This window comes from Pelmatolapia mariae, linkage group LG7 (assembly GCF_036321145.2).
Source record: "Pelmatolapia mariae isolate MD_Pm_ZW linkage group LG7, Pm_UMD_F_2, whole genome shotgun sequence".
Classification (NCBI taxonomy): domain Eukaryota; kingdom Metazoa; phylum Chordata; class Actinopteri; order Cichliformes; family Cichlidae; genus Pelmatolapia; species Pelmatolapia mariae.
The window spans coordinates 19673425-19695336 of record NC_086233.1 but is presented as its reverse complement, the minus strand read 5'-3'; the positions used below and the strand labels follow the sequence as shown (position 1 = coordinate 19695336).

Here is a 21912-nt window from a genome sequence, read left to right as displayed (position 1 = left end):
CTCTCTCTCTCTCTCTCTCTCTCTCTCTTTGTGTCACGCACACACACACACACACACACACACACACACACACACACACACACACACAGGGAGAGAAAATCAAGTTTCTAGGTCAGTCAAGCAGCCTGGGAGCTGCTAAATTTGAATCCACCAATCAGAGAGGCTGTGTACCTTTTCCCGCCAAAACAGGTGCACCTGTTTTTACACACACGCAGCACAGAGACAGGATCTGTGCTGTCTATTTCTCATAGTCAGGATTCCCCTCAAACAAATGGCCATAATTTCCTAACCGTAGGGGCTAGAACAGTCATTCTTACACCGTTTTGTTCAGAAGACATGGGGGAATCTTGAAATGTTGACCATTTAAAATAGAAATATGACATATTAAAGATATATGACATAGATGATTGGTTGGCTTAGAAGCCATGAATGACCCAATATGCAAATTTGAATGTGCCAGGGCTCAGATATGATTGGTTGTCTTAGAAGCCATGAAGGCCCCAATATGCAAATTTGAATGTGCCAGGGCTCAGATATGATTGGCTGGCTGGGAAGCCGTCCAGGTCCTGATAGGTAAGTTTGAATATTACAGTCCTTACAGAGGACTGACTCCCTGGGGACCTGGCAGAAATATGTAGAAATACAATGATTACCCAGAAATACTGCATTTAGTAGAAATACTATGTTTTAGCACAAATACTATAAAATGGCAGAAATATTATAATTAAGCAGAAATATTATATTAAGTACAAATCCTATAAAATAGCAGAAATAGTATGATTTAGCAGAAATGCTGTATTTAGCACAAATACTGTAAATCAGCAGAAATGCTATGACTTAGCACAATAGTAATAACTTAAATAGAAAAATTGGAAAAGCAAAATGGACAGCTAAAAAAATCCTGAACATACTAAGGGTCCCTCAAATATAATTGTTAAATGAAAAAAGAATCAGCAAAAAAAAGTATAACAGTCACACAATCACAAGTATGTACACATATGGAAACACACAAGCACAGAGAGACACACACACAGGATCAAATTCAGTCAACCAGTCTAAATATATTGAATTAAAATCATACAATAAGATGCTCCCATAAAAAGTCTCTCTCTCTCTCTCTCTCTGTGTCTCACACACACACACACACACACACACACACACACACACACACACACACACAGGGAGAGAAAATCAAGTTTCAAGGTCAGTCAAGCAGCCTGGGAGCTGCTAAATTTGAATCCACCAATCAGAGAGGCTGTGCACTTTTTCCCGCCAAAACAGGTGCACCTCTTTTTACACACACGCAGCACAGAGACAGGATTTCTGCAGTCTATTTCTCATAGTCAGGACTCCCCTCAAACAAATGGCTATAATTTTCTAACCGTAGGGGCTAGAACAGTCATTCTTACACCGTTTTGTTCAGAAGAGATGGGGGAATCTTCAAGTGTTGACAATTCATCATTAAAATATGAATTATTAAAGATATTTGACTTCTAATGCACCATAACTGAGTAGAGGCGAAGAGAAAACTGCCCTGACTTGACCTCGAACAAAGCTTTGTAACTCTAAATCTATTTGGAGTATCGATATCATTCTTTCACCGTAAGAGACAGCAGGCTTTGGTGAACAGTCATGGAAATTTTCAGGTCTCTGTGGAAATCCAACAAAAAGTTATGACGAGAGAAAAAAGTGGTTCATTTCCAGAGTTTGAAATCTGAAGAAATCTGGGCGAAGGACAAATTTCCTACCCTCAAACAAGTCTAACTCATTTCAGAACGGTAATAGGTAAGGAACAAATTCTTGAATTGTGAGCGTCAGGAGTGTCTGAAGATATACTGGGACAAGCCTCATGTTTTAACTTCGCTTCGTTAGGGAGATATGACGATTCGAATATGCCTCTCATGACAGAAATCAAGCTGTGATTTTGAACAAACTCTCCATTGACTTTGTATGGAGACTTTTCCGACCTTGTGTTGGTCTAAAGAGATTTGGCAAAATTCTATAAATCCCACAACAATGACAGTGACATTTTCTGAAAGCCAGCAAAAATACCTACGTTTTGATGTATAATTTGTGGAAGTTGAGTGAAAATTGAGCAAGTAGCAAGAAGTTGTTCGGACATGAAGAGAAGACTGCAAAACGTACAGTGGCTCACTGAAAGCCAAGTGCATAGCAACCATAACAACGCATGTATTTTGTGAAAAATCACAAAAATGAAACTCAAAACTTAAAGAGGGATAAGATGAAAATGGTAACAGATATGAAAAAGCTGAATCATACAAGAATAGCAGAAGAATTTGTGAACATTTTAAAGTTTGAATGGTTGTTCTAGGTGAAAGTATGAGGAAGTAGTTAAGTTTCAAAAACAAGCAAGTTTTAGCAGAATTGCGGAAGTTTCCCATTCATTTCAATGGGACAAATTAAAGGAAAAAAGCGTAATATTTTAAAAAGTATAATAGCAAAAAATACCAAAAGTCATAGCACACATTAGCAGAAATAGCAGAATAGTTTAAAATTTGAACGGTGAAAATCGGCTGAAAATTGTGGAAGTAGAAAAGTGCCGAAAAAAGTGCAAAAGTGGCAACTAGAATAATAATAAAGTAGAATAATAAAGAATAAAGAGAAACAGGAACTCAATAGTGTGGATGCCTCCAGCATCCACACAATAAAGAGAAACAGGAACTCAATAGTGTGGAAGCCCTTTGAGGGCATCCACACAATAAAGAGAAACAGGAACTCAATAGTGTGGAAGCCCTTTTAGGGCATCCACACAATAAAGAGAAACAGGAACTCAATAGTGTGGAAGCCCTTTTAGGGCATCCACACAATAAAGAGAAACAGGAACTCAATAGTGTGGAAGCCCTTTTAGGGCATCCACACAATAATAATAATAATAATAACTAGAAAGCGAAAATTTCAGAAGAAATTTTAAGTGTGCCTATGCCGCTGGTAAACAGTGTAGTTTGCCATTCATACAGCTACAGAGAGCAAAACTCAGCAGAGCAGCCATTCTCCACCATGAACTATGGTAAAAACAAACACCGCTCGCACCTCACAGATGACAGCTTACAATTTTGGGTAAAGATGAAGTGACTTTGTACAGCCCCGATTTGCAGACGCTGTGCACATAGTTTCATGAGCAGAAGTCCCATTGTACCACGGCAGACCCGACAATGTTTGCATGAACACGCTTTGAAGCATTACGTTATGGACCACTTTTCACACATGGTTGGTGTACCCACACAGCCGGCTGTAGCTTTTCAACTCACAGCCTGACACACACCCAAAAAACAGCCGAGAGAGCACAGACTACGCCAGAGAGGCGTGATTGCAGATGCCGCTCAGGTGGGTCCACCTCCCCTGCAGCGGCACTGCAGACCACGCCCCGCCACACACATCAATCACGTAAAATAAATATTTATGCACTTTTGCATTCACTTTTTGTTTTTTGTTATTTTTACACAGTGTTCTGAATGATTAACAATGGTCTACAGCCAATCTTGTGTATTATTATACAAACTTTGGTTGTAAGATGCCCTACCTGGCCCCCTGGCAAAAGCTTTGCTAGATCCGCCCCTGCACAGTTACCAGCTGTCAGCTAAATAAAAAAGGAGCTTGGTGTTTATTTCTCTCAGAAACAGTTCATAACTTCCCTTCAACTCATTCATGTCACCTAAAAAAAAAGGTAAACCTGTTTCTCCATCACCAGTTCAGCTCTGATGATTCGGTAAGGTCATCTCCTGGTTTCCACCAAACTACACCTAAACTCGGTTTATATCTGACCCAAATAGAGTGCAGTTCATAACTTCTTACCTGAAATTCAGTTCACCTCACGCTCTGACCGGCAGCCGCCTGCTTCTCCTGCCTTCGGTTTCCCTGATCCACGATCTACCACCGGTTGATCGGCGGTCGCCTCGCCGCCTCGTTCCCTGCATGCTCTGTCTGACACACACCGGTGGATAGCTGCCCTCGGTTGTAGCTCCGCGTCAGCGACCACCAAACAACTCAGTTATTTTTTCCACATCGACCAGCATCTGGACAATCCACCGCCTTTCACTGTTTGTACCGTTACTAAAAAAAACCCCTCATCGGCTCATAAAAACGAAAAATAAGTCCAGCTATGACCCTGAGTCAAAAAGACAGCCAGTTAGCTAGCTAGCTGTCTAGCTCTTTGCAGGCACCGAAACCATCAGAGCTAATATGGGATGTCTTGGTAACACGAGCACATATTTGAAGTTTACATCTGGCCAATCCACCACCTTTCACTGTTTATACCGTTACTAAAATGAATAAATAAATAAATCATTTATTTATTTAAAATAAGTCCAGCTGTGACCACGAGACTTTACGAAGGACTGGGTGTGAAACCAGAGTAAGCCGCTCTCACTGTCATCCAGGCCGGCTGTAGCTTGTTAGCAAAGCCGCGCTAGCCACACTAGCCAGCTAGCCTCAAGCACAAACGACATCGTCAGAACATTGTCGCTAATATGGGATGTTTTGACAAAATGAGCAGATATTTGAAGTTTACACACCTATATTCTCGCCTGAAAATATCTTAAAAGTTTATTTTGTGACCTAGAAACAGTATTAAGAGGAAAATAAAAACTAAGTGATGGCCGCCATTGTTTGACTCGGCAGAGGCGTGCTATGAATTGTGGGATATTGAGTTTTCCACCAAGCATTACCGTAACTATTGAATGATTTGCGCAACCTTAAAAATTCCAATGGCTCCTGAAAGCAGCGACGCTGTGCGCACCGTTGATATTGTCATCATTACGGTAATCCAAATAAGGGTAGACAGGCCGTACTACTCCCGGCATACCACTAGAGAGAGCCAACACACCACAAATGAAGTTTGAAATTTGTATCAGTGGGACCAAAAGATGGAGCCAACACACCACAAATGAAGTCTGTTTCTATGGCGCCAAAAGAAGAATCTTTCTAAATTTGCACTAAAATATTAATATTTAAAAAACTATAAAAGTCATAAACACCAAAAGTGTATACCATACTAGTCCAGCTCCAGCCGCACAAAATGATCTAACATATGTAACCCTATTGTCAAAACTGTTTGGCAGAGAAGCGCGGGAAAATTTTCACTAAAATATTAATATTTAAAAAACTATAATAGTCATAAACACCAAAAGTCATAGCACACCATTCCTGATCCAGCCGCACAAAATGAGGTAACATATATGAAGCTTGTCTCAAAACTGCGAGGCGAGATTCGCTGCAAAATTTCAGGCGGAAACTGAAGAATAACTAGAAAAATTTGCATTTCCTGCGAAAATGCTGTGTGGATGCCTTAACGCTGAAGCTGTCTGCTGAAAATGATTGAAAAAGGTGAAAAGCTGCAAAAAGTTGTATGGCAGTAAAAAAACTGAAAAATTCTGCTAAATACACGTGAAAAAACAGAAACTTTTGCTGAAAAGAGGTGGAAAGGCAAAGATTCAGCTTAAAAGGGGTAAAGAAGTTCAAATTTGTACTGAAAAGAGGAGTGGTGAAGAGGTTTCTTTTGAAATTAGCAGAAGATACTGAGATTTGTACTGATAAGAGGTGAAAGGCTGAAAATTCTGCTTAAAATAGGTGAATCAGCAGAATTTCTACTGAAAAGAGGTAAAGAAGTAGTTGCACTGAAAACAGGTGAATCAGCAGAATGTCTGCTAAAAAAGACATTTCTGTTGAAAACACCTGAAAAATCTGGAATTTGTGCTGAAAAGGGGTGAAAAAACTCACAATTCCGCTGAAACGGGGTGAAGAAGAGGTGTTGGGCTGTTGAGAAGAGTTAAATAAGTTGAACTGACAAATGTGATGATATGGCACAAATACTATGATTGGGTACAAATACTATAATTTGGCACAAGTACTATGATTTAGTACAAATACTATGATTTGGCAGAAATACTATGATTTGGCAATAATACTGCATTTTAGCACAACTACTGAGATTTTTTGAAAATACTATGATTTAGAAAAGATATTATGACTTTGTACAAATCCAATCTTTTGGTACAAATAATATGATTTGGTTCAGATGCTATGATTTGAAACAAATACTATGATTTGGCAGAAATACTATTATTTAGTTGAAATACTATGATTTACCAGAAATACTATGCCTTAGTAGTAATACTATAACATAACAGATATATGATGATTTTGCAGACATTCTGGTTTTACACAAATACTATAATGTGCCAGAAATACTATGTTTTAGCACAAATACCATGATTTGCTATAAATACTATGATTTGGCACATATACTGTATTCAGCAGAGATACTATAACAAAATAGAGAGTCTACGACTTAGTAGTAATACTATAACTTAATAGATATACTATGATTTTGCAGACAGTCTATGTTTTTGCACAACTAGCACAATGTGGCATAAATACTATGATTTGGCACAAGTACTATGCTTTAGTAGAAATACACTTATTGGCAGAAATATTATGTTTCAGTACAAATACTATGATTTGGCAATAATACTGCGTTTCAGCAGAACTACTGAGATTTGATTGAAATACTATGATTTAGAAGAAATACTATGACTTCGTACAAATACTAGGTTTTGGTTCGAATACTATGATTTTCAAAAAATACTATGATTTGGCACAAGTACCATGATTAGTACAAATACTATGAACTGGCAGAAGTACTGTGATTTAGTAGTAATACTTTAACATAACACATATACTGTGATTTAACAGACAATATGTTTTTGCACGAATAATACAATTTCGCTCAAATACTATGAAATTGCAGTAATACTATAATATTGAAGGAATACTATGATTTGGTAGAAATACCATTCCTTAGTAGTAATACTATAACATAACAGATATACTGTGATTTAGCAGACATAGTATGTTTTTGCACAAATACTACGATTTCGCTCAAATACTATGAAATTGCAGTAATACTATGATTTTGAAGGAATACTTTGATTTGGTAGAAATACTATGCCTTAGTAGTAATACTATAACATAACAGATATACTTTGATTTTGCAGACATAGTGTGTTTTTGCATAAATACTACGATTTCGCTCAAATACTATGAAATTGCAGTAATACTATGATTTTGAAGGAATACTTTGATTTGGTAGAAATACTATGCCTTAGTAGTAATACTATAACATAACAGATATAGTGTGATTATGCAGACATAGTATGTTTTTGCACAAATACTACAATTTGGCAAGAAATACTATGTTTGGGCACAAATACTATGATTTGCTATAAATACTATGATTTGGCAAATATACTATAATCAGCAGATATACTATAACACAACAGAAATTCTACGACTTAGTAGTAATACTATAACATAACAGAAATTTTAATTGGGCACAAATAACATGATTTGGCACAAATACCATGATTTGGCACAAATACTATGAATTGGCAAGAAATACTATGTTTTTGGCACAAATACTATGATTTGCTATAAATACTATGATTTTGCACATATAGTATAATATGCAGATATACTATAACATAACAGAAATTTTAAATGGGCACAAATAACATGATTTGGCAAAAAAATACCATGATTTGGCACAAATACGATGATATGGCAGAAATACTATGATTGGGTATAAATACTATGATTTGGCACAAGTACTATGACTTAGTACAAATACTATTATTTGGCACAAATACTATGACTTAGCAGAAATACTATGTTTTAACATAAATAATATCTTTTGACAGAAATTTCTGCTAAAAGGTACTATTTCTACTTTTTAGTAGAAATACTGTAATTTTGTATAAATACTATGATTTGGGATAAATACTATGATTTGGCAGATATACTATATTCAGCGCATATACTATAACATAACAGAAATACCTCCACCTAGTAGTAATACTATAACATATCAGAAATGTCATGATTTGACACAAAAACCATGATTTGGCACAAATACCATGATTTGGCAGAAATGCTATGATTTCCCAGAATTACTATGATTGAGCAGAAGTACTAAGATGTAGTAGAAGTACTTTGATTTAGCAGAAATACTATTATGGAGGAGTAATACTTTAACATGGGAGAAATATTGATACACACACATATACACAGAGAGTAAAGGGAGCAGTGGCTGTTAAGACTCTGGGCTTGGTATATCTAGGTCAGCTAAATTGGCTGCACCTGCTGTAATCAGCACTTACACACACAGACACAGAGAGAAGTAGGAGTCTTCTTCAGTGTATTTCTCACATTCAGGACTCCCCTCGAACAAATGGCCATCATTTCCTAACCGTAGGGGCTAGAACGCTCATTCTGACACCGTTTTGTTCAGAAGAGATGGGGGAATCTGCAGGTCTTCATAATTCAGAGATAAAATATAAATTATAGAAGATATATGACTTGTAATACACTGTAACTGAGTAGAGGCAAAGCAAAACTGCCTTGACTTGCCCTCAAACAACGTTTTGTAACTCTAAATCTATATGGAGCATCAAAATGATTCTTTCACCGTAAGAAACAGCAGGCTTTGGTGAACAGTCATGGAAATTTTCAGGTCTCTCTGGAAATCCATCAAAAAGATATGACGAGAGAAAAAAGTGCCCCATTTCCAGAGTTTGAAATCTGAAGAAATCTGAGCGAATGACGAATTTCCTACCCTCAAACAAGTGTAACTCATCTCAGAACGGTAATAGGTGAGAATAAACTTCTTGAATTGTGTGCATCAGTAGTGTCTGACGATATATTGGCACAAGCGTTATGTCTCAACTTTGTTTTGTTAAGGAGATATGACGATTTGAAAATGCCTGTCATTAGAGAAATCCAGCGGTGATTTTGAACAAACTCTCCATTCAGTTTCTATGGAGCGTTTTAAGACCTTGTGTTGCTCTGAGGAGATTTGCAAAAATTCTATAAATCCCACAACAATGATAGTCACATTTTCTGAAAGCCAGCAAAAATACCTACGTTTTGATGTATAATTTGTGGGGCTTGAGTGGAAATTGAGCGAGTAGCAAGAAGTTGTTCAGACATGAAGAGAAAATTCAGAAAGGACAAGTGCACACTCTGAGTTAATTGCATAGCAACGATAACAACGCATGTATTTTCTAATAAATCACAATTTTGCAACTGAAAACTTAAAGAGGTATAAGATTAAAATGGTAAAAGATCTGAAAAAGCTGAATCATACAGGAATAGCCCAATAATCTGAGAACATTTTAAAGTTTGAATGGAGTTTCTAGGTGAAAGTATGAGGAAGTAGTTAAGTTTCAAAAACAAGCAAGTTTTAGCAGAATTTCTGAAGATTTCCATTTATTTCAATGGGACAAATTAAAGGAAAAAAGTGTAATATTTTAAAAAGTATAATAGTAATAAACACCAAAAGTCATAGCACACATTAGCAGAAATAGCAGAACAGTTTAGAGTTTGAACTGAGAAAATCGGCTGAAAACTGAGGAAGTAGTTAAACGGCAAAAAACGTACGGAAGCAACCAGAATAAAGTATAAAGAATAAAGAGAAACAGGAACTCAATAGTGTGGAAGCCCTTTTAGGGCATCCACACAATAATAATAATAATAATAATAATAATAATAATAAATCCGACGAATAGTAATATGTGTGCCTCTTGGCATAGGCACACATAATAAAGTTGGATATAGGGAGTCCACCAACCAGTTTTTTGTAGGATCATCTATGTTAAAATTCATGGACATTATATATTCTAAAACTTTAGAAATGATATATGAAATAACTTTAATCTCAGCCAAACCGATTTACTCAGGAACAAATAAAATACTATAAAAAGCCGAACAATAACATTTTTAAGTTATCTAAGTGACTTATATATCATGTTTAACCTGAGTAGCGAAGGTGGTGGTGGTTTTGAAAACGATTTGCCGGGAGTCCGGTTTTGTCACCGGCTCTAATGAGCCTTGAACCCCGGCTAGCTATCGAGCTGGTGGGTAACAGACGTCTCCGAAAACGTCGGCACGCTTTTGAAAATATGTGGTGTCTTGATAAACTGAGCAGATATTTGAAGTTTACACAGCTCCATTCTCGCCTGAAAATATGTTAAACGTTTATTTTTCAGTTCAGGGGGCCTGCCACTGATCCAGTGGCGGCGAAGCTTCAGCTCAGGCGGCCTGCCACAAGTCCGGTAGCAGCGGCGAAAAGGTTCCGGTGGCCTTCTCCAGGTCCAGTGGCGGCGGCGGCGGCGGCGGCGGCACTGCTGCTTCCCCGGCGGCTTGCCCCGGGTCCAGTGGCGGCGGCGCTGCTCCAGTGAGCAACAGCGAGGTGTGGCACATGGCCGATGACGCGCTGGTCGCTGACGTGGACTTGCTGGACGTGGATGGTGTGGAGGGCGCGCTGGACGTGGACCCTGCACACTGACCCCCCGCGTAGACTGATCGGATTCCTCCCGCCCGCCGACCTTCGATGGCTGTGCGCGCTCCTCCGGCCTGCCGAGCCCCTCTCTCGATGGCGGGCACTCCTCTCGCTCTCCGAGCTCCTGCTCCTGCTGCAGCTCCGGCCCCTGCAGCTCCAGCTCAGGCGGTGCGCGCTTCTCCGGCCCGCTGAGCTCCACAGTCGGCGAGGCGGGCTCCTCCCGCTCGCTGAGCTCCTCCGGCTCGCTGAGCTCCTCCGGCTCGCTGAGCTCCACAGTCGGCGAGGCGGGCTCCTCCCGCTCGCTGAGCTCCACAGTCGGCGAGGCGGGCTCCTCCCGCTCGCTGAGCTCCACAGTCGGCGAGGCGGGCTCCTCCCGCTCGCTGAGCTCCACAGTCGGCGAGGCGGGCTCCTCCCGCTCGCTGAGCTCCACAGTCAGATATTTGAAGTTTACACAGCTCCATTCTCGCCTGAAAATATGTTAAACGTTTATTTTGTGACCAAGAATGTCACGGTCTGAGCTGGCAGACCGTGGGGAGATGGGGAAATAGGACCCAAACGCCGGACTCTTCAATGCGACAGTGTTTATTTACAAAGGTGGTGAAGTAAACAACAATAAATCCCCTAGTGTCCCTGACTCCCGTGTAGTGTCTTCTTTCCCAAAAAGTCCCCGTGTAGTGCTCTCTGCTCCAGTGTCTCGAGCACTCCTCGTGCTCACTGCTCTCTCTCGTTCCACATTCCTCCTGAGGGAAAACAATAGAGGCAGCCGTTAACACACTATATCCTAGCAGGCATACACTCACACTTCCTACGAGCTAGAAGACTGACGTGTAGTCAAACGCAATAATCCCGCGTCGGTGGAAGCTCCATCACTCCTCTAAATAGTTCCACCGACGAGCCCTGATGAGGAGCAGGTGTGTGGCAAGGGCTTCGGGTGTGGCCAATCCTCGAGCTAGGCCACGCCCCTCAGGCCTGAAGATGCCTGTAACTTGGCCACAGAAACAGCAACACACAAACACACACAAACCTGCCTACATACAGATGAGGATAGATCAGAGGCAGTGCAGACAACACACAATAATAATAATAATAATAATAATAATAATAATAATGATAATAATAATACTAAAGGTCCACACTGTTCACGGACCCCGAGTCCCCGGAACCGGGTCCGTGACAAAGAAAGAATAATAAGAGTAATATTAAAACTAACTAGCTGCCGCCATTGCTGGAAACTGAGCAGGGCCGCGCTATGAATTCTGGGATAGGTTGGGCCACGAAGTATACACCCGACCCATCCTTCAAATCTCGGGAAATGAAGGGCGCGTTTGTCGGCCGCATTTGTTGGAGTCTTCGAATTTGGACAGTCTTCGTTGTGTCGCTGTAACGTAATTGGCCTACAAATGCGGGCACAGGAGGATGCGATTCCTGAATTTGGACACAGCTACGATACCGGAAACTGCTTCTTCTTCTTCGAGGTTTAACGGCAGCTGGCATCCTTGTACATGCAGTGCTGCCATCTTCTGTTTCAGTCCGTTATTACACTCTTAAATCCTACTACTTATTCCTGCGTCTTCTGGGATCTTACAAAGCTTCAAACGACGCGTCGACTATTAAATTAGTCGTCGACGATCGTGGCAGCCCTAACATATGTATGTATATATATATATATATATATATATATATATATATATATATATATATATATATATATATATATATATATATATATATTAGAGATGGCATGATACCACTTTTTTATGTCAGATACCGATACCGTATCATACATTTGGATATCTGCCGATACCGATATGAATCCGATATAGTGTGTTTTTTAATCAATAAAACTGTTTTTTATAAATATGTTGCTGCATTTTGTATAAGTTCATACTCAAGTTTTAAAAAACAAAACACTAAAGCTATTCTGTTATACTTGTATGCAAAAAATACACTGCACCCAAAATATTTTATAGTTCAGCAAAACTGATCAATCTAATAAACTTAAAGCTGCACCATCCTCCCTATTCTGGTATCTTAAAGAGTACGTAGCAGAAATATTAAACAACCTAACTAATAGGGTTGCCAACTCCCAGCAAAAATATTAGGGACCCACCCCCCACCCTCCACCTCATGATGCTTAATCGACGTAATCAACTTTAATTTGATGCACATGTAAAACAAATGCACAGAAATCAATTATTTTTCTACAATAATTAAATAGATTCAACATCTTTCTTTAACAGAATTGCAGACTGCACAGATGGTACCTTCCCAAAGGAAAAAGTACTATAGCTTACTAGGATGTATATTAGACTTAATAGTTACTATATACAATAATGGATTTCTATACATATAATCAGATGACCACTTTGGTTGTAAGATTCAGATAATTATTTATTAAAAGTTAGTCATTTTAAATGAAATAACAAAGAAAAGTATTGTTTGTGCCTCCCTTTCCCTGGTAATGCCCTATCTGGCCCCCCTGGCAAAACTTTGTTAGACCCGCCCCTGCACAGTTACCAGCTGTCAGCTACGTAGAAAAGGACCCTGGTGTTATTTGTCTCTCAGAAACAGTTCATAACTTCCCTTCAACTCATTCATGTCACATAAAAGGTAAACCTGTTTCTCCATCACCTGTTCAGCTGATGATTCAGTAAGGACATCTCCTGGTTTCATATACATCAGCGGTCCCCAACCTTTTTTGCGCCACGGACCGGTTTATGCCCGACAATATTTTCACGGACCGGCCTTTAAGGTGTCGCGGATAAATACAACAAAATAAAACTAGTACCGGTACCGAAAAAAAGAAGATTTAATCATAACACACGTGAAAAGACCCAGGAAAACTGAGTTAACGATAAAAACGATAACAAAATAACGCTGAAAACCGATAAAAACCCTGAAAACCATACATTTCACACCTGAGCCTCAACTCTCGCAGCCCGGTACCAAATGACTCATGGACCGGTACCGGTCCGAGGCCCGGGGGTTGGGGACTGCTGATATACATGTTTCCCTCTCACCACATTTCCAAACCGATATCATGACCAGCAGCTTTATATACATATAGATATGTATATGTATATACATATCTATATATATGTTAATGTACCTTTATGTATTCATTATATAAAAATACTGCACTGCTGATCACTCCTGTCTTCTGTATTTGGCTGAAAGAGAAATATGAAATTACAGAAAAAAACTGCTATGTAAAAGTCAGTGCTTAAATCCTGCACATGGAGTCATTATTCTATATTTAGTAGAGCAGTAACGAGTGGTTAAAATGATTACATCATGTGGCCAACTTGGACCTTCAGCAAAATCAACAACCCATATTGAGATGAACGTGTTGGCTGCTTCTGCACCATCTTATTAAACTGAAGTTTATTTAACTTGATATTACTTTCGGGTCATAAAAAGTTTTTTTGTGTTTGTGTTTTTTTTCTTTCTAGGCTTAGAGTTGGATGCTGGAGAGTTGCCTTCTCAGATGAGCTTTGATGATTGGCCGGAGCTCAGACGAATCTTCACAGAGCGTTTTGCCTCAAAGACCCAGGCAGAGTGGTCAGAGATTTTTGATGGGACTAGTGCCTGTGTTACACCTGTGTTGTCTTTCGACCAGGTGAGCTCACACCCACATAACCGGGAAAGAGGCTCTTTCATGAAGGACTCCAGTGGGGAAGAAAGCCCCCGACCAGCCCCGGTTCTGTCTCGCACTCCTGCTGAGCCTTGCCTCACCTCCGACCCCGTTATTGGAGAACACACGGCTGAGGTCCTACAGGAGTACGGCTTCACATCCTCACAGATAAACCAGATGCTGTCAGCAGGAGTCATAGAGTGCAATGCTGTGAAGGCAAAGCTGTAAACAAACAATCAAAAAAGTCAAGTTATAAATGTTTGAAAATCACACAGTGGCACCACCTTTTAAGATTTGAAGGAATCAGTAATTAACCATGTGATTGTCATACTGGATATAAACAACTGATTTGGATAAAGCAAAGCTACATGCAGAGCACATTTGAGTGAAGATCTGCCATTCAGATTATGTCTAACACAGCTGTGAAGAAATCAAAATAAAAGAGAAACTAAGAAAATTATTATTTTCTTTTCATAAGCTAGGATTTCAACCTCAAGAACTTGAAATATTGCTTAACCTCCACCTTTTAAATTTGTTCTCCAAGGCCACAGGAGGCTGCTGTGTACAAGGTAAACAAAGGTTTTTATGCATTTCTACTGCCTAATAGTGTTGATTGGACAAGACGTCCTCAGAATATGTGGTTTTGGTATGTTCATCAGTTGATCAGTAGCTGCTAATTTTAATAGCTACATTCATTGTTCTTTGATATTTTTATATATTTTGTTGTGCTATTGTTGCCCCGTGAGTGTTTCACATTGGAAAAAAATTTTTTTTTGCAAAGCACAACTACTCTATTAATCATAAACTACTGATATCTGCTAAATTATCCAGCTCAGGGTGAGCAATGGTCATACATAGCAAAAGAGGATTGGATATCTCCTGAAAGCTCAGCAGTGCCAATAACATTAAATTAATCAGACTTTTGTTGTTGTTTTGCTCTCCCTCAACAGCTTCTGATTTGTGTGCGCTAATTCTGACACACAGATTGTTTAGAAAAAATGGTTGTAGCCAGACATGATGTCACCCACTAAAATAATCTTTTCAAGACTTTGGCTTGGGGTTTCAAAGCTCACCCTGCATTTTTTTTATTCTAAAGAAGGCCATAATTTACACGATGAATGTCAAGCTGTATTAAATGAGATCAGAAACCAGTGATCGTGACTCATCGGTAAACTGTTTACTGAAGTTTTCAATTAGCATTAGGCTTGTTTATATCCAGAGGAGCTGCCCCCTGCTGGCTAATTGAAAGAATGAAGTTCTGAGGGACTTCCATAGGCTTAACTTTTCAAAACAACATGGAGAGCTGTGTCTAACATTCAGTAGATCCGACTTTTGTGTTGCACTAACTGCACATTTCAGAGACAGGAAACGTTACGCCTACAAAGTGAAAGTAAAACTACTGCAGTGATTATGTTGACAGGCAACTTCGTCCTTTTTCGTGTAAGTGAAGTTTAAGTCACTTATCTTGCAGGAGGTCTCCTCTCTTCAGGAACTCACTCTGCAGGAGGGGGAGATATAGGAGAGGTGGAGGAAGATCTCAGCCTGGGCGTCTATTGTCTTGTGTAGTCTGGAAGATGAGTGGATGACGGGGTGGGTGCAGTTTTCTCTGTGGAGGGGTCGGGTGGGCTGTCCCGGGCTCTGTGGGGCCAGGCGGCACTGCTGAACTGGGCCCCGGTCCGGATGGGCCTGGGCCCCCTTTCCCTGGCGGGTTGCAGAGTATGGGGGTGCCTACTGGGGTCAGCGGGGGAGCTGGCCCCAGGGAGGGGTCACTGCCCCTCCCTTCCTTCCCTCCCCATCTCCAGCTGCCTCCCTCTTCCCGCTCCACCACAATCACCCACACATGCAGGGCCTTGGGGTAAAGGTGTGTCACCAGGGTGCAGAGGAGGCATCCCCCCCCCCGTCCCCTTCTGGCTGCCTGTGCCTCAATTTTATCCCACAACTTAGACATTCACATTACTCACACTCTCATAACACATACATATAGGATCTTGGGGGTGGGCATGCTACACGGAATCCAAAAGACCATCAGGGTGTACAACCTCACCCCTGGCGTTGTTGCCCACCTCTCAATTTTAAATACACGTAGACATTGAGGGCTATCAGGAGGGGCTATGTGCTTACCTGCTGCACTCTGGCAGGTAACTCCATGCCCTCCTGGGTTTTAAATGCACCTTAGAACACACATGCATCAACACTACATATGAGCGGGCGGAGGGAGGTTTGGAGTCTTCACACACCCCCGTTCTCTGCGGCCTGTTGGAGCAGGGGGGCTAGGAGGAGGAGTTGGCCGTCCGATTGGGGTCTGGAATGTGGGGCCTCCCTGCTGCTGCGGGGTCGGGGCGGTCTGCTTCTCTCCACCCCAGGGAAAAGGGTAACACTACCTGGGTCTGGGTGCAGTTTCCCCCTCCAGGTGCAAGGGTACCTAGACCTGGGGTATAGAGTACGCTTGGGGAGTGTGATTGTGTGTACAGTGTCTCGTTTATGTCTGTCTCCACGTTGGGTGAGTGTTGAGTAATTGCATATGAGAGCATGAGGGTGGGAATGGATGTTTGTATCTGTGTGTGCCTGTATGTCTGTGTCTATATGTCAGGTTGGGTATCAGACGCCACCTCTCTGGGGACATCTCAGGCCCTCCAAGGTATGGAGGCCTATCTCCCCCCACCACTCCCCCTGCCAGTGGCAGACGCCCTCAGACATCGGTGCGTTGGTGGTTCTTTGTGTCCGGGGGTGGGCGTCCAGGTACACACCGGCTCACTCCTTGGTGGCTGCTTGTCGGGGCCTGGAGCCTGGGGCTTGCTCGGGCCACTTCGGGGGTGGGGTACCCTCAGCCTCTCAGCCTGGGGCTCGGTCACTCTGGCACAGCTGGCTGCCGGCGGAGCTCACGGGCACGTCACTACAACCCCCCCTGGCTTCTGCTCCGCGGCTGCTGAGTGACCCCTCATCTGGGGCTCTCCTCAGCTCTTTCTGGGATAGTGGCGCGGCTGACCCTCTGTTGGTCTTCCTTGGTCTCTTGTGTTCTGAGGGCCTCTGGATGTCTGGAGTCTTGATCTCCTCCATACCCGCTTCATGCCCTGGAGGACGGGGCTATGGCTCCCCACACCCTCTAGCAGATCATTACATGAAGGAACCTTTTAAATACAAGTGCGCTCATGCTCACAGGTGTACACACGGGTGCTCACACACACAAACTACACCCTTTTTGGCTCCTACCTCAAAGCACACTGTGCGCTGTCGATCTTACGTGCTGCACAATAATGTTTAATATTTAGTATTTACTGTTATATTCCCATAGATCATCGTGATGTTGTTTATTATGTTGCTCTTTTTTTTTCTTCTGCTTGTTTTCTCTTTTTTCTTTCTCAACAGGTGATCCAGGTGATTGATATATGTATTTTTTGTCTGCTTATTTTGTTGGTTTTTGTTTTTTGCCCTTTATCCCCGTCCCTCTTCCCCGCTGTTTTTCTTTCCCTCTTTCTTTCTCCCCTTTCTTTTCCCCCGTCAAGTCTGTCCCGTATTTAGCAGGTTAAAATAAAATAAAATAAACAATAAAAGGTGAATCAAATAGACCATTACGGCAAGGCTGGGATGGTCCATTTGGTAAAGTAAATCCGTTGGGCATCTTTCTTCGCCTTTAGACAATAATTCTGATGGCAAAAGAGCCAAACGGGACAGGCCAAAAAAAATAAAATAAAAAAGTCACTTACCAATATCTCTGTTGCAAGCTACAAATGCAACTCTGCAAGCTCTAGTTAGGAGGTTTTGAAGATGGTTCAGATTGACTAAATAAATTACTCAGTAGCTCATTGGGTATACATGTTCAGCTGCTTGTTAATCCTAATCTAATTAGCCAGTCACCTGTTCAAACTGAGCATCAGAATGGAGACAGAAGCTGATTTAAGTGATTTTAAACAGAGCACAGATGTTGGTATTTCAGAAACGGCTGACCCGGCAGGCTGGCTGCCTGCTCAGCCCTCTCTAAAGTTCAAAGATAATGGTCCTAAAAAGAGAAAATATCCTCTGAGTGGCAGTTATTTGGGTGAAAATGTTTGGTTGATGCCAGAGGCCAGATTATAATAACCATTCATTGCAGTCAATGTATGCTGAAGAGCATTTGTGAATTCACAACACCTCAGACCTTGAAACTGATGGGCTACAGCAGCAGAAGACCACACCGGGTGCTGTTCCTGTTAGATAAGAACAGAAAAATGGCTGCAATTTGACAGTGAAAGAATGATAACGCATTGCCTGCTGCAATGAGTCTTGAATTGCAGGAAATGGTCAGAAATTGATGTAAAAATCAATTCTGCTTTGTATGGTTCATCATTGTGGTGGTGTAATGGTGTGGGGAATATTTTCTTGGCATACTTTGGACCCCTTAGAAGCAACTGAGCATCATTTAAATACCAATGTGTCCATGCCACCTGGCCCAAGCCCCCCTGTGACCCTATGTTGGATAAGAGTTACATAGACATGCATGCATGTATCTATGTTTTTGATTGATTGACTAACCTTGTAGTTATGTAAAGAGAACAAGTAAACAGTACATTACCTAAATACAAATGATATGGAAGAACATGAGAAATTACCATAGTTATGTTTAGTATGCCTCGAGACAGTCAGTAACATCTCAGAAATATTATTAAATATTTATTTAAAGCCCACTACTAATAAATACAGACCTTTAAATTTAAATTTTAGAGCCCCAATATGCTCAGCAGAGAAGATGGTGAAGCAAAGAAAAGATGTGCAAGTGAGATACTTCCCTCCCTACATATTCATAAATACTTGCAATCACTCATAGCTGTTGTTAGTCATGCATATTAAAAGTGCTAACGAGTTTCCAGAGGATTGAAAACATAAATGAAACATAAACATAGTTTCACAACAATCTAAAAATTAAAAAAACAAATAGTGTAGGTGTGCATATATTACAGTCTTATTACAGATGGCTCCCTAAAGTATTTCCTAAGAAGCTGAAAATTTTAAAATACACATACAGAAGGCTAAGGAAATCCTCACAGGAGATATTGCATTCTTTAGGAGCTTCCATTTCTTTTCTCATCTGTAACATTTTGTACATCACAAGTTATTCAGTCATCTTGCTGCATATTTGCATCACTTCACTGCAGCCCACTGGTGCTGCTAAAGGTTTGAATGATTTTGCTCCTGAAGTAAATCAGTCTTTTTTTTCCCACCGACTTCATCGAAAGTTGGCAAACACCTCCACGATGCCTTTTTAAAATGCAAACATATTCCTCTTCCCTGGAGTATTGCAACACGTCTGTCTGTACAGTATATATCATTCCACTGTGATTGCATCCTTTAAAGACAGAACAGGGAAGTACTAGAAGTAACAGTGACCCAGTGTGCCGAGCGGTGTGCTTTAATGTCTGCAAAGTTAGCAAAGCTTTAATGACTCACCTTATATTTAAAATAATTGGCTGCGTTGGGAATACATGTAAGCAAGGACGAATGTCATTTGATTGAGAGAGAGCAGAAGTGTGCAAAGATTTAAGGTCAGTCCTTCAGAAATCAAGGTTTTCTCATTTGCTCCTTATTGACAGACATTTTTTATTCTTCGTAGTCAGGGAGCTGAAATGTTTACCTCTAAGATGATGATGACCTGGAATCCACGGCATTCAAAATCAAATTTAAAAAAAAAAATCCTGGAAAAATAGTGGAAACTGATTGTAGTATGCCCTAATTAGGAGTCCTCCCTGAGCCACGTGTACAGTATCTATATATCCTCAGTATGTAGCACTACACTAAGAAACCTTTGGTCACGGTGGGCTTTTATAGACTGGCAACATTCCCACTACTTCCCAGTAAAGCTAACATAATCTTTGGCTCTTTACAACTGAGTGTTTCCCTCCATCTAACAATAGCAGAGTTGCCAGCTTTGTTTACCTGGTCACTTTTTACTTGTTTCTGCATGCACTATTACATATTGTGCTGCAGTGTAAGACCTTGAGACATGTAAGAATGTGAGGAATGTCTGCGTTATGACTTGAAACATCTGACTCTCATCATGTCAGGTCAAATACTGGGCAACTGAATGTGAGCTTGCATCATGGGATTACCTTTAAACACGCTTTCATGTGAAGGACTGTCAAAAGTTTTAAGGAATAATGCAAAGCGAGAATGACTTCAAAAATAATGCTGCGATTTTTTAACTATAGCTGTTATAATGTACAGAGAAAAACAAGTGATCTGCTATGAGGAGGCTTTATGAGGATGCTTTGCTTGAGCTGTAGCCGTTCCAAGTACAGTTGTTGTCAGTACAGTTGTTTACATGTCAAAAATTTAATCCACAAATTTTCAGTAGGCTTGATGTCATGGCTTTGGCAGTTCCAAAAGCTTAATAGAGCCATTTCTACACAACTGCAGGCCATCAGTGCAAACAATTGTACATAAATACAAGTTATTCAGTTATGTCACTGATGTATATAAACTGTCACCCTCAGATGTAAGGAAATTGTTTAGCATGCACAGGAACAACCCAGGAAACACCAAAGCTTAACCCTGTCATGAAACTGCTGGAAAACCAGCATCATTGTCCACAGTGAAGCAAGTTTTACATCGCCATGGACTGAGAGGGTGCTGACCAAGAAAAAAGCTCCTGCTTTGAAGTCAACACTGTCAAGCTTGATTAAAATTTTTAGCATGTGGATTAGCCAAATGCCTTCTGAGGAAAAGTGTTTTGGTCAGACGAGACAAAGATTGAGCTATCTGGTCACAATGACAAGAGATATGTTTAGAAGAAGAAAAGTGAGACGTAAGAACACTGTACCAACTGTAAGCATGGTGGTGGTAGCATCATGCTCTGGGACTGTTTTGCTGCCAGTAGTACTGGTACATTGCACAATTTGGATGGAACAATGAAGGAAAACCACCTCCAATTTTAGCTTCACCTGATATCAACAGCCTAATAGTTAAAACTTGGATGCAACTGGGTGCTCCACCAAGGTTCAAGGTTCTTTATTTGTCACATGCATAGTTATACAAGTATAACACACAGTGAAATGCAACCTGACACGCTCCTCGACATGTGCAAAAGAAAGGGGGGGGGGGGGGGGGGGGTAGAGGAAGAACATTATATATATATAGTATATACATTAGCTGAATGTGCAGTAGTAGCAGCAAGCAGGTGAATTCTGTACACCAAGTGAATTAAATAAGAATAGACAATCTGACTATTTTACAGAAGACAATATAAACATATTTAAAATTAAAGGAATTTGAAATGTACATTGTGCCGGTGGGTTTAGAGTGTCTGGAAGAGAGTCCTGTCTCAGTCAATTATAGATGATGTGAGAGGGCGGGTGTGTGTGTGTTTAGGGCCCGGATGGCTTGGGGATAGAAGCTCCTCTTGAGTCTCTCTGTCCTTGCCCGGATGATGCGGAAACTTCTACCGGATTGCAGAAGTTGGAACAGTTTGTTGCCAGGATGGGACGGGTCCTTCAGTATCTGCGCTGCTCTAGTCCGGCATCTCCTGGTGTAGGTGTCCTGAAGCGGGGGGAGAGCAATCCTGCAGCAGCGTTCTGCTGTACGGATCACTCTCTGGAGAGCTGTTTGGTCCTTAACACAGCTGTTCCCAAACCAGGATGTGATGTTCTGTGTGAGGATGCTCTCCACAGCGCCTGTATAGAAAATCCTGAGGATCTTTGGAGAGACCCTGAACTTCCTCAGTTGTCGTAGGTGGTACAGGCGCTGCCTAGCCTTTTTGGTCTGGACCTGAATGTGGGAAGACCATGTCAGGTCTGAGGAGATGTGGACACCAAGATACTTGAAGGACTGCACCCTCTCCACTGGAGCTCCATTGATGATAATGGGCTTGTAGTCTCTGTGCTGACTCCTTCTGAAGTCCACCACCAGCTCCTTGGTCTTGCCGACATTCAGCTGGAGGTGGTTGTCCTGGCACCAT

The 21912-nt window shown here is 41.1% G+C and overlaps 1 protein-coding gene across 2 annotated transcripts in view; it reads left to right on the top strand.

The window, feature by feature from the left end:
- The window catches only part of amacr (alpha-methylacyl-CoA racemase), a 58725-nt gene extending 37334 nt beyond the window's left edge, over positions 1–21391 (top strand). The window contains exons 6-7 of one of the 2 annotated variants that reach the window (XR_010094311.1): positions 13807–14557; positions 21327–21391. Coding sequence is in view for 1 of the 2 variants with exons in the window: in XM_063478310.1 (XP_063334380.1) it covers positions 13807–14216 (410 nt within the window). In the remaining variant the exon portion in view is untranslated. Of the gene's footprint in view, positions 1–13806; positions 18586–21326 lie in introns of those variants that run through there. The other variant, XM_063478310.1, reaches the window with a different exon arrangement.
- Positions 21392–21912: the final 521 nt, after the last annotated feature.